This window comes from Strix aluco, chromosome 2 (genome assembly GCF_031877795.1).
Source record: "Strix aluco isolate bStrAlu1 chromosome 2, bStrAlu1.hap1, whole genome shotgun sequence".
NCBI classification, from domain to species: domain Eukaryota; kingdom Metazoa; phylum Chordata; class Aves; order Strigiformes; family Strigidae; genus Strix; species Strix aluco.
This window is the reverse complement of record NC_133932.1, coordinates 36,244,529-36,258,732: the sequence shown is the minus strand read 5'-3', so window position 1 is coordinate 36,258,732 and position 14,204 is coordinate 36,244,529. Positions and strand designations below refer to the sequence as shown.

Here is a 14,204-nt window from a genome sequence, read left to right as displayed (position 1 = left end):
AATATGTCTACTAGCAGTTATTTTAATAAAATTGAGGTATCATTTATAATGAGTTTTATAGGAGGAGGCACTGCAAGTCAGAGTCCATATCCATGTCCAAGATGTCCATTTCAAATGCATCACTGTTTATTTTTTAGCCAAACTCCATGTTTCCCTTATCAGATTCAGAGAAGTTTTTCTATTCTACTAATATATTACTATATTGCCTGATCATCTTACAGAGGCTCCCTCCCTGAATCACTACTACAACGGAGTTGAGCAGATCCAGTAAAAGCTATAACTGATGCAGAGAGTAAATGGCTTCATTCAAATCCCAGCCCAACCTTATCTGTATGCTAACATCCTCACAGAGCTGAAACACAGCAACCTGTGGATGAGAACATAGGAAATCGTTGCTGTCTATGGACATACAGGAGATGTATTTCTTTCTCTCCACACTGAGTACCATTTCTACCAAGTATACCTTCTCCATTAATCCCTTTTCTTAGCTTAGTATATCATACAGTACAGTTTCTCTGCAAGCACTAGCCAAGAATAAAATAGCCTGTTTACATTTTACAGATTTGTATTTTCTTACTCTCACAAACAGAATAAATGTCATGGCAAAGAAAATGAGACTTGCTATTTTGGATAAAGAATTTGTGCATTCGTTCACTCATATTGCACATGACTGCCAAAGAGGATTCTCCAAGCATTTCTGTGAAATTATGGTTAGCTTTATGGAAGCCAGAATTGTCCATCCCTGGGGGTGCAACTATGAAATCCATCTTTGCTTTCCACTCCATCTTTCATCTCTTTTGAAAGGAAACAGTCACAAAATTCTGTGGTTTGCATGCTGCTTGCACAGTGGACTGAGAAAAAAGATCATCATAGTTTTTTCCACAGCTTTACCCCTCATGCCTTTATTTTCTCTAAGGTAAAAGCTACTATTCTATAGATCTTTCCCAAAGCTCCCAGATTTTGACATTAGCAAAATGTGGCATGGTTTTGTTGCAGAATCACCTTGTAAATTCATATACATCAGCATGCAAACTGCACACTGCTGCACCATGTGCTGTTTTAAGAATGTACATCTCATCTGTCACTACAAAAGATATAAAGCAGCATTAAAATTGGGAGCTCTTGACACATCTAATGATTCATGTTCGCTCTGCATGGCAGCTCGGGTGCAATGTCAAATTTCATCTGTAGTGTAGGAGATGAAAACTATTCTCAAAGGGCACATTTAGGCCAAAGCACTGTGCATGTGGTCACCTGCTTCTACCTTCCCTCCTGTCCGACTTCTGCAGAGACACGTGCCTGCCTCAAGCTAGCACACTCCTCTGGAGACAAGGCACTCATGTGTGATAAGCTGCGCTCCATGTCCCTGCTGGACTGTTTTACAGGGTGGAAACACGGATACCACAAGTTCATGTCTGGATAACACTTTACTGCCCATCCCCCAAACACTCTGCATATTTTTGCCCTTTCAGTTGGTTATTTTCATCTTACCTCCTCTATACTATAAAGTCGCACATGTTCTACTCTTATTCTTGTGTAATCTGCAAAGCATCTGGGTCCCACACAGCACATTGCTGGCTAGAAGAGCATGTGAATATCTTGGCTAGTCTCTTGTGAGCGTAGCAAGGCTATAGCTTTTGTGAGACACAGGAGGGAGAATGCCACAACTTCTATCCCTTAATTCTGAATGAGGGTGACACCAACTTCTAGAATAAAAAAGGGGTAAAAGACTGTCGGGCACATACAAAAGAGATGCTTGCACAATAGCACACACAGTTTTAAGGTAGTCCCTGAAGCTGGGAATCCAGGACTGACCAACAGGGCCAGTGTGAAAAGGGGCCTCACGTGGCAAAATTGCAAATTATATATAGAGAGCAAGTTCCTATGCACATACTAAGTTGAAAACTGAAATTTGTGGGCTAACTTGGTTTGCCCTGATAATGCTCTTGCTGTGGTAGGAAAGCAGTCAGTTCTGTTGTTAGCTTCTGCCCTGGAGTTCCAAGCTTGCACAAGCTGCCAAAATTTCCTCCCCATTTGGACAGTTTGTTCTGTGTCCTGACCGTATTCAGAATCCTGTCAGTGCTGCAGAGGGTAACTTGTCTCTATTATCATTCCTTCATCCAAACTCAGTTGTTTGCTAGCATTTGCCCAAATTTTCCTTTGCTTCTGTAAGTGATGCTTCCAAAATTTCTTAGAAAAGAAACTCAACAGGGCACTAGGCAGAAAGGAAAATAACAGCTTTTGCAGTCTAAGACACTCTCTTTGGTATATTTTACTGTTAATTACCAATAAAAAAAATATTTTTAATGGGGTGCCAGCAGTCTGCCCTCTTTTCCACTTTTGTACATCCAAAATAATAATATTTTCTAGGTTTCTCAAGTTCAAAGTAACACTAAAAAACAGTGATAACAGGATCATCGTGTTAAACCATTATCTTTCAATAACAGTTCTCCTATAGAACAGTTTTAAATCAATTAAAACAAAAATTCCTGTCAACATTTGTCTTTTTCATATGTACTACTAGAAAAATTTCTTTAAAACTTAGTATGGAAAGGATCTTTACAGATGTACAATTTTCTATTCCCTTCTTTTAATATTGAACAAAATGTATGTAGGGAAGATGTCCTTCCTTGAGATGAAAAGTAGGCACTGGCATTTACTTCTTAGCTTACTAAAACGGTGACCTTAAAACGTCAACCAGAGTGGAGAAAGCCTGACACAATGTGTTCCACATTCCTTGTGTAACTTACATTAGGCTTATAACTAATCATATAAGAATTATCCAGTCATTAACAGGCAACTGGAATGTCTACAGTATCTACAGGATTCCTTTTTCCCTCTGTCTGTTCTGGGAAATGGTAATAAACTGCTTTCAGTGCACCATGCCTTGGTGTGCAAGTCCACAAAAGTTAGGAAGCTATAGACATTTTAAGGGATTAAAATCCCAGAAAAAGCATATGAAACCAATAAAAGACACACAATGTCTGACTCCAAATACACACATGGAAGAGCAGTACGCAATGCTGAATCCCTCTCAGCACTGCTTAATTGCTCGTCTCAGTTAGCTTGCATTGCAAGTGTCTCTCATTTCGCTCGCTCACTTGCTTGTGTTCAGCTGCAATGATGACAGATGAACTGGCTAGTCATATCCAGCTTGCACTACCCTGATATTTCACACAAAAATTTCTTTCTTTATTCTTACAGACATGGATCAGGAGGTACAGCATTTCCCCAAAACCTCCAGGTGGTTTAGTAAGTGTTACCATCCTGCTACAAGCCTACCACTCTATGCTGCTAACTGTTAAAGAAAACCTTCTGCAGAAATGGGTGGTACAGACACAGTTTTGACAGCAACATCATTTGAGGGTTTAAGGTCCCGATTTATCATAGCATGTGCATCCCAGCTTGTGTCCATGTGTTCTTTCCTCTACAGAGCATGCTAGGGGGAGATGAGTGTAGTCAATAATCCTGGTGCAGTCCTCAACATTCAGTCCCTGAAAGCCAGCCATTATTTCAGATGCATTCAAAATGCTTATCACCTCTGGACTTTGTAACAGTCGCTTCACAAGCCTCTGCAGCACTGTACCTCCCATCATGCTAGTACCAAAATGCTTTGCCGCTGAGGTGTAGCAGCTTAGACTTACTAGCCTGACAGACATTTAGTTTTATGCTGTATGTGAGGTGAGGAAAGGGACAGACTCCTTACATGTCTCCATGAAGTTCTGGAGCTATCATTGGCTAGGCAGAATTTTACGTGGCACCACAACCACAATCTACTAGGCCTCCTGTGCTAAGCAAGGGAGATATGCAGCAAGCACCGAGTCTCTACAGTCAGCCATAAACACAAACTTGCTGTCTTCCAGGATTCAGAAACTACTGTTATCTCATCATCCCCACATTTTGGACCCCAGCTGCCCTGCTGGGTGACTGCCTTCTGCCCCAGAAGGAGAATCTCATCCAATGGATGCAGTTTGTTAGTTCCACTACTTGAAGAAACACAAAAGAAAAGCTGTGAGAGCTGTAAGTGCTCAAGGAAAGACAACGTGCATCAAAACCACTTCTCTACATCCTAAGAAATTAGTTTCTGAGCCCTACACCATGAAACAGTTCCCATATTCCTGTTAGGTAAGTACTGCATATCTTAGGATGGAGGCCCAGGAATCCTGGTACCAGCCTATGCAACAGATAGAGGTGGTACAGGAAGTGTAAAACTGAGGTGTAAGGCTTCACAGGTACAAAACTAAGCCAGAACACACTAAAATGCTGCAGACTAAAAATACATTAAGCAATATTTGGAAAGGTATGAAGGGCCAGTGAAGTCATATGAGATCTCAGCACAGCCAGTACACATCATTTGAAAAGATATCAAATTATTCTTTTTTCTTTTTCTGCTAACCCGCCCCAGTAATGGATTAATCCCAGTATAATGGATTAATTTTGTTACAACTGGTGCAAAGTTGGCCTAAAGAGTCATGTGAGGTGATTCGCTGAGGCATACCCTACTTTTAATGTGTATATGAGAGAGATTATTCTTTCTGCCCACCCCACCTACACTCAGAAAGAGAGTCCAGCTGTTGACTTCTGTCATAGCAAGGGATCAGTACATATTGCTTTACATTTTCAGTGCTGTTCATGCAAGTAAAAAGGCAGCTTAAAGACTTTGTAAGTTAAAGCTGAAATTCTCCAAAGCCTCCACAGATCATGGGGCTTATGGCTTTCATTGAGTCATAGCTTGTAGACTTTAAAGGCCAGAAAGGAGCAATAGATCTTAGGTGTAACCTGCACATTGCAGTTCATTAAACTTCAGTCAGTTACTCCTGTGCTGAGCTCAGTAACTTCTGTTTGCCTAAAGCGTATCTCCTATAAAGGCATACAGCCTTGATCTGAAGACTTCAAAAGAGGAAGAAACCACGGCTTCCCTCAGTATTTTGTTCCTGTGGTTAATCAAACTCCTAGTTCTAAATGTATGCATTATTCTAATCTGAGCTTTTGTGGTTTCACTTCACAGACATTGGTCCTTGATATGTTTTTTTTCTTCTAAAATAGTCCTTTTAGTTCCTAGTATTTTCTACCCTTGGAAGTATGTACACACAGTAATCAAGTCACCTCCCAATCTTCTTTTTGATAAACCAAACAGATGGTGTTCTTTCATCTCTCACTGTAAGTCTTTCCAGTCCTTCAATCATTTTCATGTCTCTGTTCTGTACTTTCTGCCATTTGCCTTTTTTTTTTTTTTTTTTTTTTTTGAAGTGGACAACAGGATTATACAGAAAAAGCCAGTGTCCGTTTCACTAATGCTGTATAAAGAATACAATTATTCATCCTTGCTATTCCTGTTCACTATTCCGCTGCTTACATGAACAAGGATTTTCCATGACCCCTTTTTGCCACAGCTTCACAACAAAACAAGCTGTTTGTCCTTTATGACATTTAAATGCTTCTCAGTGTTGTTGCCTTCCAGTTTCCTGTCCCAAAATCTTTCCTTACCATAACTTGCTATAATGCCACATTAGGCTTATCTAAAGAGTGATGGCAAAACAACTAATTCACCAACATCCATTTTCCCAAATTTTACTACATTTAATATTGCTGTGAAGTCCCAGCTCCTGGAAGCATGTGATTATTCAAGAATTTTCACTGTCTTTTAAAAAAAACAAAGTATCTACCATCTATGTTTGAAGATCTGCCTTGTTGTACCTGAAACATTAGGAAGTCCAGGACAAACTTAAAAATATTTTAAATTTATAATTTAAGAAGACTTATGCCTTTTAAACTAATATATCATTTTTTGAGTATTAGGCTGAGTTATCTGAAGAAAAACAATGTGACAGTGAGCATGATATAAAGAAATCCACACTATGTCTGATTTTATGCAGTTACCAATAATTTGCATTTCCCTGAGAAATAAAACTCATGCAAATAAGATTTCTAGAGCTCAACAGCTGGAAGGCTTCTACCTTTCTCATGGTGTTTGGTCTTTCAGAAAAGCTTCTATGGAACTGATGAAGCACTGAAAATACAAGGGAAGGTTTGAAGAGAATAATGAAGGACAATGAGAAAGATTAAAAGCAAATGAAGAAATAAATAAAAGGATAGCATCAAAATTTACAAAGACTGTAAAACTGGAGGTCAAAACCAATCTGTACTCTGGGTTATTCAATACCAGTAACAGAATACCACAAAATATAGATATGTATGTTCACATTTGTGATTTTATTTCTATCATAACAGATCTTATCCAGCTACAACTGCTGAAACAGCAACTGAACTAAAAATGTATATACATAGCTGAGAATTAGCTGAAGAACACATCTTGAACAAGCAAAGTTTCATGAGCCAAGCTGTAAATTTGTGTTATAAATGTCTGTCTGCAGTGCAATATTGATTTTACTCCTGAGTAATACCACTGATTGGAGAGTTCTATAACGTAATAAAGTAATAAAAGGAAAGTTTTTATTTGACCCAGTGACTTGATGATTCAGGCATGTTTTAAAAGATTAAAAGAGATAAAAATCAAACTGAAATGACAAAAAATGCTCTTTGAAAAGTCTGTTTTCCTTTTTATTAGAAAATAAAGCCACTTTCACTCAATTTCCCTCTGGCCCAAGTTATTTGTAGAACTCCATGTTTTATTTAAATATTCAAAATTTCTACTAAGATACAGACAGAAGTTTCTTCATTCCTGTCATTTATTAAATAGGTTCAGAGCTTCACTGAAGAAAACTAAAAAACCTGCTTTGATTTCTGTAGGCCAGGTAGTTTCAGGTTATACCTCAAGATATATATGTATAAAATGTATACACTGCAGAAAAAGGCACAGGGAAGACAAATGCAAATAAATACTTGGTCACTCTGTTAATTTTAAAAAGATTTAGCTATGGATTCTGGATATTTTAATATACCCCCTCCATGCATTGTATGGGGAAGAGACACACAGAAGTAAGATTTGCATAAAATAATCCCTATGCAAACCAGAACACAGCTTAACTCCTTTATCTTCTCCAAGTCTAGGAATCCAAATAAGATCCTGTTTTTTCGATGTTTTTATCAATTTCCTCTGCTACACAAAATTTTACACAAACCAAAACATACGTAAATAGGTCGCATTTCAAAGTAAATTTTTCTTTACATTTGCACTATTGAGAAACCAGAGCTTGATGCTAATAACAAACTGCATCTAATTAGAATGAGGTAAAGAAAGCTACAGAGAATAAGGGTTATATGTGGGGCTAATTATACCATCAGCAGAATTTCACACTGAAACAGTTGCAAGTAAACTGAAATTAACAGTTTCAGCTGTGTGTAAAATCTTTTCAAACACAAACAGAATAGAATTACACTTAGCAGTGATGATAATTTGTTAAGGAAATAAAGAATTTGACCATAAGTTGCTAAAATGAGAGAGACATGATTGTTTCAGAAAACAAATGCTACTAGGCAAGATAAGCATCCAGAGACATCCAAACATAAGCAAGAAATGGGCAGTACCTAGTTCTGAACAAAAAACCCCACCACCTTCCAGAACTGCAGTACTAGTGTGCTGTCTCACTGCTTCTAGTAAACCAGTCACAACACTAAACAGAGAACAGGAAGAGCTGTGGGCTTATTTGCATTTGACATAGAAATTAATTCCAACCAGTTGCCCATGACTTTGTTTGTAAAAAATCTCCAACTAAAAAATTTAAAAAAAAAAAATACTGTGACAAAACCAGGAGACTACTGCTATGGCAAGACAGAGGGTATAAAAACGTCTTACTATCAGTTCTGGATACCAGCAGACCTGCATGAAAAGTCATGGATTTACACCAGAGGTATCCCCTCTGCTTATCAGCAAGGTAGAAAAAAGGAAAAAAAAGTTGTGTTTTTAAAAAATATCAACATTTAAAAAAAAAAATCCCTGCCAGAGGAATGAGCAAACCATGTAATGGTCAAGTGACAAATAGAAACAGAAGAGTCCAAGAAATATAAGTTTGTTTTTCAAGACACCAAGGGGTACACAAGACAACCTGTTTGGAGAGGAAGAAGAGAGAAGGAGGCTAAGATAATTCTTCCATTCACACCACTCAGAGCAGCACCGACGGTTCCAGGCACATTAAACTTCCTTGTATGCAAAATGGTACATGGTTCTGCGCTGATGGAATCACAGCAGTCAGAACTGTGGTGAGATCACCAAGTACAGAAAATGCACAGGCACCAAAACTGCAAAAAAAATGCCGGATCCTGAACAGAATTGTGTGAGACCAAAACTCCTCATGCTTTTAGGAGCTGTGCCTTAAGAAAGCCAGTAAACACTAGCAGGATGTGAGCTCCAACTGATTAAGCAATTATGAAATATATGTGAACGCACATGTATACAAAGGAGTCAGACTATTTCTGATATTTTAAAGTACAAAGAATTGGCTCCAAGGAAACAAAAGTTACTGAAAAAGATAGCATAAATATGAGCAAGTCTGTGTTAGTTATAGTTACAACACTAAAGTAACAGCTTAATACAGAGAGGATTATGTTAATATTTATGTGTGCTGGCTGAGCACAGCCAGGGTGGACAGTCTGATCCAGGTGTTCACATAATCAATAAGAGTTCTGCTGTCTTCCCTGACACTCCATCCAGTTTAGCATCATGCTGTATGGGTATGTGTGGGTGAATCATCTGCAGCACCTGAACAGGATGTGTGGAGAGGTTTGGTGAATCAGTGACCCGGTATCAAGGCAAGAAGCCATTATTTTCCTGGAGAGTTCACTTTTTTTAGGAGAGTTTCTAAATCTAGGTCATTTAGAAAACCCATTTTTGCCCTTCCTACAGCAGAGGGTATTCCATCTGGCTTTTTGTCCAACCTTCAATTTTAACAGGTGTTTTTAAAACATTAGAAGTGTCCTCCTATCTCCCAATTTCCTAATGTATTGTTTGGGGTTTTTTTTTTTCTGCTAAGACCGCATAGCTGCAGCTGTGCACAGCTAGACCACTGCAACATTCCTGCAACCTCAGCAGTGATGACAAAATAAGAGATGAAAGAAATGGCCACTGGGCAAAATCTAAAAATCTGTTTAAAACTGCATGGACTCCATGGCATGAAAAGCATTATTTAATCTAGGATACCCTATTCCCTTTAATACAACAAACCAAAATTCTGGGTCACAGTTTCAAGTTCATGCTCCTCCTCCATTCACATACCTAGCTTCATATCGGATAAATATGAACTTGTCACATTTCAGCCTAGGGCTGTTACTGTTTTTAATTTTCAGTGGTAGTTTGATCACAGATCACACAAGTACCTTGTAAGAGGTGAGGATGAAGAGGCTGGTGAGCAGTAAGAACAGCTGTCATCTCATCGTGATCGGAGGGATGTATGTATTCATAAATGCTGTTACCAGTAAGCTCCACCTGTGAAGAGACATGTAACACATGAAGTGGTGCAGCTGGGTATTTTTTTTCCTATCCCAAAAGTGCTCTTAAGTAACCTGCATACACTGCATCTGGGTAACTACACACCATTTTTAAAACATAAGTTGAATGTATCAAAATTGTGTTCCAAATTAACACCCATTAAACTGAATTAATTCCTTCTTCAGCAGTGATAGTGGCTTTTGTGGGAATTTCCCGTGATGATCCAGATACAGAAGAGCTGCTATCAGAGAGAGCTGGCAAATGAAGTGATAAACTAGAGCAGCTGTAGAAATGTTAGATTGCCACCAAATGGGATAAAATCTCTGTGAACTCTGTTAATGTCTCTCAAGAAGCCAGATATCCAAATAAATAATGTTTCTACAGGTTCCCAGAAACTATCACCTGCATTCAGCTGGCAGCTGAGCCTTCAGAGCCAAACCACTAGACTTACACAATTTCTTTGTGTCTTTTCAAAGACGATCCACCACACTCAATCCACAGCAGTGTGAAGGGCTCAGAACAGTAGCCAGTGAATTCAAAAGGCAGACTTCCATAGATTTTCATGGGCACTGGACTGAGCCTTTGCTGCTTTAAGTAAATATGCACAGTAAAGACTAGATCTGTCTTAAATATCTGTATTCCCTCTTCTCACTTGAACTTTGCTCGCACAAGAATGTATTTCTGTCTTTCCCACTGTTGTACCCATAATAACTGTTGCACAAAAAAATGAATGGCGTGCACCGTATGTCCTTTTTGCTAACTCTATTTGCCACGTATAAAACTCACCAACAAAAGTCTCCAGATAGATGCAGTAATTGATTTAAGGAGTGAACCAATACTTTGAGCCTGTGTTTTAAATTAGTGTCAGGCTGCCCAATTGTTCGGTGTGGCCTGATGTGCCTTGGGCCCCCAAGATCAGAGACAGCTGAGAGGTGAAGTAATTTAACCTATTATTCTGAGCCAATCCTACTGATTTGCTAAGATGTATGAGTTGCCTTTTCTTTGGAATAAATGAAGTTGTCTACCCCACAAAGCAATGTTTTTCTGAAAATGTTTCTCATCATTCCATTTTCTGCATTATTCATGGAATGTCTCTTCCCAAGACTATGCAAACTAACTTTTTTTCCTAGCCATCTATTCCCCACTGCTTCTTTCCAACAGCCCCTCCCTGCAAAAACAAAAACACCAACACTGATTTTATATTCTAACCACAATAAAATTCCACTGAATAAGGAAAAAAAGAGAGGGAAAAAAAGAAAAAAATGAAAGGAGAGATGGAGAGAGAGAAAGAATGGCAGAGAGAAAGAGGTGAAGAAAGAGACAGAGATGAAGGAAGAAGGGAAGGGAAGGGAAGGGAAGGGAAGGGAAGGGAAGGGAAGGGAAGGGAAGGGAAGGGAAGGGAAGGGAAGGGAAGGGAAGGGAAGGGAAGGGAAGGGAAGGGAAGGGAAGGGAAGGGAAGGGAAGGGAAGGGAAGGGAAGGGAAGGGAAGGGAAGGGAAGGGAAGGGAAGGGAAGGGAAGGGAAGGGAAGGGAAGGGAAGGGAAGGGAAGGGAAGGGAAGGGAAGGGAAGGGAAGGGTTATCTACGTTGCTTCATTTATATAATTTTCTCTAAAAGTTCTCCTTTAAAAGCACTGGCTGTTACTTTTCAGGATTGCAACAGGTGGGGACCCCATATTCAAGATTTAGTGGCAGGGGAGGAAGGAGAATATACAATCTCACTGTGAGTCATGCTTCTCAATGCTTCTGTTTGTTTTTAATACATGAGGAAAAACATATTGTAAATGTCCATAGCTATCAGTCACCAACAGACACATAAAACTGATTTTTTAAAAATTCTAATAATTCATATGGTAATGGGCATTTCATTGGCCTATATGCTTAGTAAAGCAGAACATGAAAAAAATAATCATTGCAAAAAATTCACAGCTGTGGTCAGTGTTCAAACCAAAAGGAGTATCACTTATGATACTAATAGTGATTTCGCTGAAGAGTATGTTTTGCCTTTGAAATTAAAATGATTGTATCAGAGAATACAGCTTCCCCCCAAGAATCATTCATGGGTGGCTATGTGCAAACAGTCTCTCCCTTCAATATAAAGACCTTCTTACAAAACACCACCAATCAACCTGATTAGCAACATCAACTGTAGTAATCCAAAAGATCTTGTTGCATCTCTGCTATTACTGAGCATAATCATAACCGCATCAACACGCATCTACTCTCTTACAAAGTATAACTCATGGGTATCTCTTGCTTTTCCAAAAGTCACTGCCTATTTCAAAAAGATTACTCACAGAAATACACGTTTTTTCACAGGATTCACACGACTGGACCCAAGGTCACAGTCTTATCCAAACTGTAATTTGTATCCCAGAGTTTATATCTAAAATTTGAAAACTAAAGTGCTTTGTCAAACTAATGACTAGTTTTTCTCGTTATACACATAGGAATATTTTCTACTCTGATGTATGCATCTGCAACCCCAGCAAAATCAGCGGGAGGCGAACATACAACACTGAAACCAAAATTGACTGTAAAAATGCAAGTGGAAACATAAAGCCGTCAGCAAAGAGATGGGGGCTATGTGAGAGTCAAATAACCAAAATATGTATACATAATTTTGAAACTGACCACAGTCTCCTGCTACGCATAGTGCATGCATGCTATTTTAAAGCCTACAATGAAACACTGAAAACTTAAAAAAATAAATTATATGGTTCAATTCATAAACCTTCTAAAGTCCCATGCCTCAGGCTTATTAAACCAGCTTCCTTGATGCAGCTTTTTAATATCTGTAAATACCTGCTTACTACCCAATATCGCTGTTTCCTACTAAGAGCTTTTTTATGTGTAACTCAGCTGCACATTTTTTTCCTGCCAAGAAACGATTCATAATAAACACAGAGGACTAAGTAGATGGATTCTAGAGCAAATAATTACATATTTTGCCTTTCATATACTTATTTGATGAAAGTAAAATAAACCCTTGGAAAAGTTCAGATGTTTGTGGTTAAATATTTCAAGACTTATCAAAAGTCAAAGATAAGCCTGGCTCCCTCATGGACCCAGAAAATGGCTGGAATAAGCTCCAGACTTTCAAATTTTTAAAAAATATATATCTTTCACCATTGTTTCCTAGGAGGATTTTCCTCTCCATTTTGTGTCTTTGGACTCTAAGGGGAAAAAATATTTGGGGATTTCAAACCTATTTGTTATCCATGGACAAGAAGAGACAGGGAATTGGATCTCTCAGCTCGTACAAGTCAGTTCAACACTGGTCTGAGGCCAATCGAAATTAGATGGAGGATGGGGTCCTAACCATCAGTATTTACAATATTTACTGTTACAGTTGAGAGCAAAGGCAGATCAAAATCCAAAGCCACAAATTAAGTGGTAGGTCCACAAATGAAGATGTAGCCTTTTCAGAAATATTGTTTCTGATTCTCTGATGCTGCAGACAGAAGTGAATGAAGTGATGCTAAAACACAATCCTTTCTGTTGTTTTTAAATCTTAAACTAGCTTAACTACACCAGCCAGTGAAGGGTTATTCAGAAGCTCTAATTTCTTTCTGCTTAAGTTAAATGCAAGATCAACTAGAAGATAAAGGCTACTATAGCAGGTCTCCAAGAATATCCTGCAAAATATTTTTAAATGGACTTTTTATTTCGTTTAAAAATATATTTTTAAACAAATCGCACTTTAACTGGAAATTGATGTGTGGACTAGTTAATTGTCAAATTATTTAATAAAAAGGCCTTTCTATGAACACTTTAAAAGATTTTCTACAATCATCATCACTCTGGTCTCAGCTTGTATTGGCTGGGGCTCTGTAAGAGCACTTGTTGAAAATATAGTGTGGGATTATGACTTGGTGAGGGAGACTTGCAGAATTTGCTTCTACAGACCAATCTCATTCTTGTTGATGTCAGTGGCAAAACTCCCAGTGATTTCCAGCAAAGTAGGAACAAGAACTCCTTTAGAGCCCTGGGAAGCTTACAGGAATATCCTAGTGTTAATGTATTAATATCCTAGTACGTAGGAGCAGCCTAGTATTAATGCCAGTACTACTTAAAGCAAAATTGTCCCTTCAAAAATAGAACATTGAGAAATAGCAAGAACAGATTAGATGATAAAACAGTATGAGGAAAGAGGGGGAAAAATCACTGCCTTGTTTAGCTGGGGGTTCTATTTATAAATAAAAAACTGTGCACTGTGAAATTGCTGGAGCACTTAATGTTTTGATAGTCTAAAACATGCCCTTAAATTTCACATCCCTCTGTCCCTCCAACCTATAGCTTTCTGGGGAGTTCAAGGATACAGCCCATTCATTTACAGATCTCTGCTAAAGTGAAATATTTGTGATTTTGCTTATTAAATTGACTTCAATAAGCAATATGACCAAATCCTCTGGTTTTCCTCGACACCTCTTGCACTAAGGGTTTATAGATACTTAATGTGCAATGCACATGGAATTCAGACTGTGCAGATGGCCGTGAGGGCTAAATATGACTAAAGCCTGTATGACAGTTTCCGTCCCCTCTCCTTGAACGTGACAAAGTCTATTTGGTGCCCTACTGATCCCGTGGTTCTTTAATTTCACCAGATGACTGGATACTACTGAGACCTACAAGATCTGATGACTTGATATTCCTCAAAAAGAAAGAAAAGAAAGAAATAATTTCTGGACAAAACCTGGAAGATCAGTTAGCACTTATCAAACAGCAAGCAGCACGAGACAATTAAAGTCTACTTCAGCAAGGACAGATGGGAACACTCAGTGCTTTGGAATAATTGTACTGACTAAATGAATCTATTTAA

General features: G+C 38.5%; 1 protein-coding gene across 2 annotated transcripts in view; it reads right to left on the bottom strand.

Annotated features, from left to right (window-relative positions):
* Nucleotides 1-14,204, bottom strand: part of SIM2 (SIM bHLH transcription factor 2) — a 63,439-nt gene that overhangs the window by 33,352 nt on the left and 15,883 nt on the right. For both annotated transcript variants that reach the window (XM_074814339.1, XM_074814340.1), the window contains one exon: nucleotides 9,274-9,382. In XM_074814339.1, coding sequence (XP_074670440.1) covers nucleotides 9,274-9,382 — 109 coding nt within the window. The remainder of the gene's footprint in view (nucleotides 1-9,273; nucleotides 9,383-14,204) is intronic.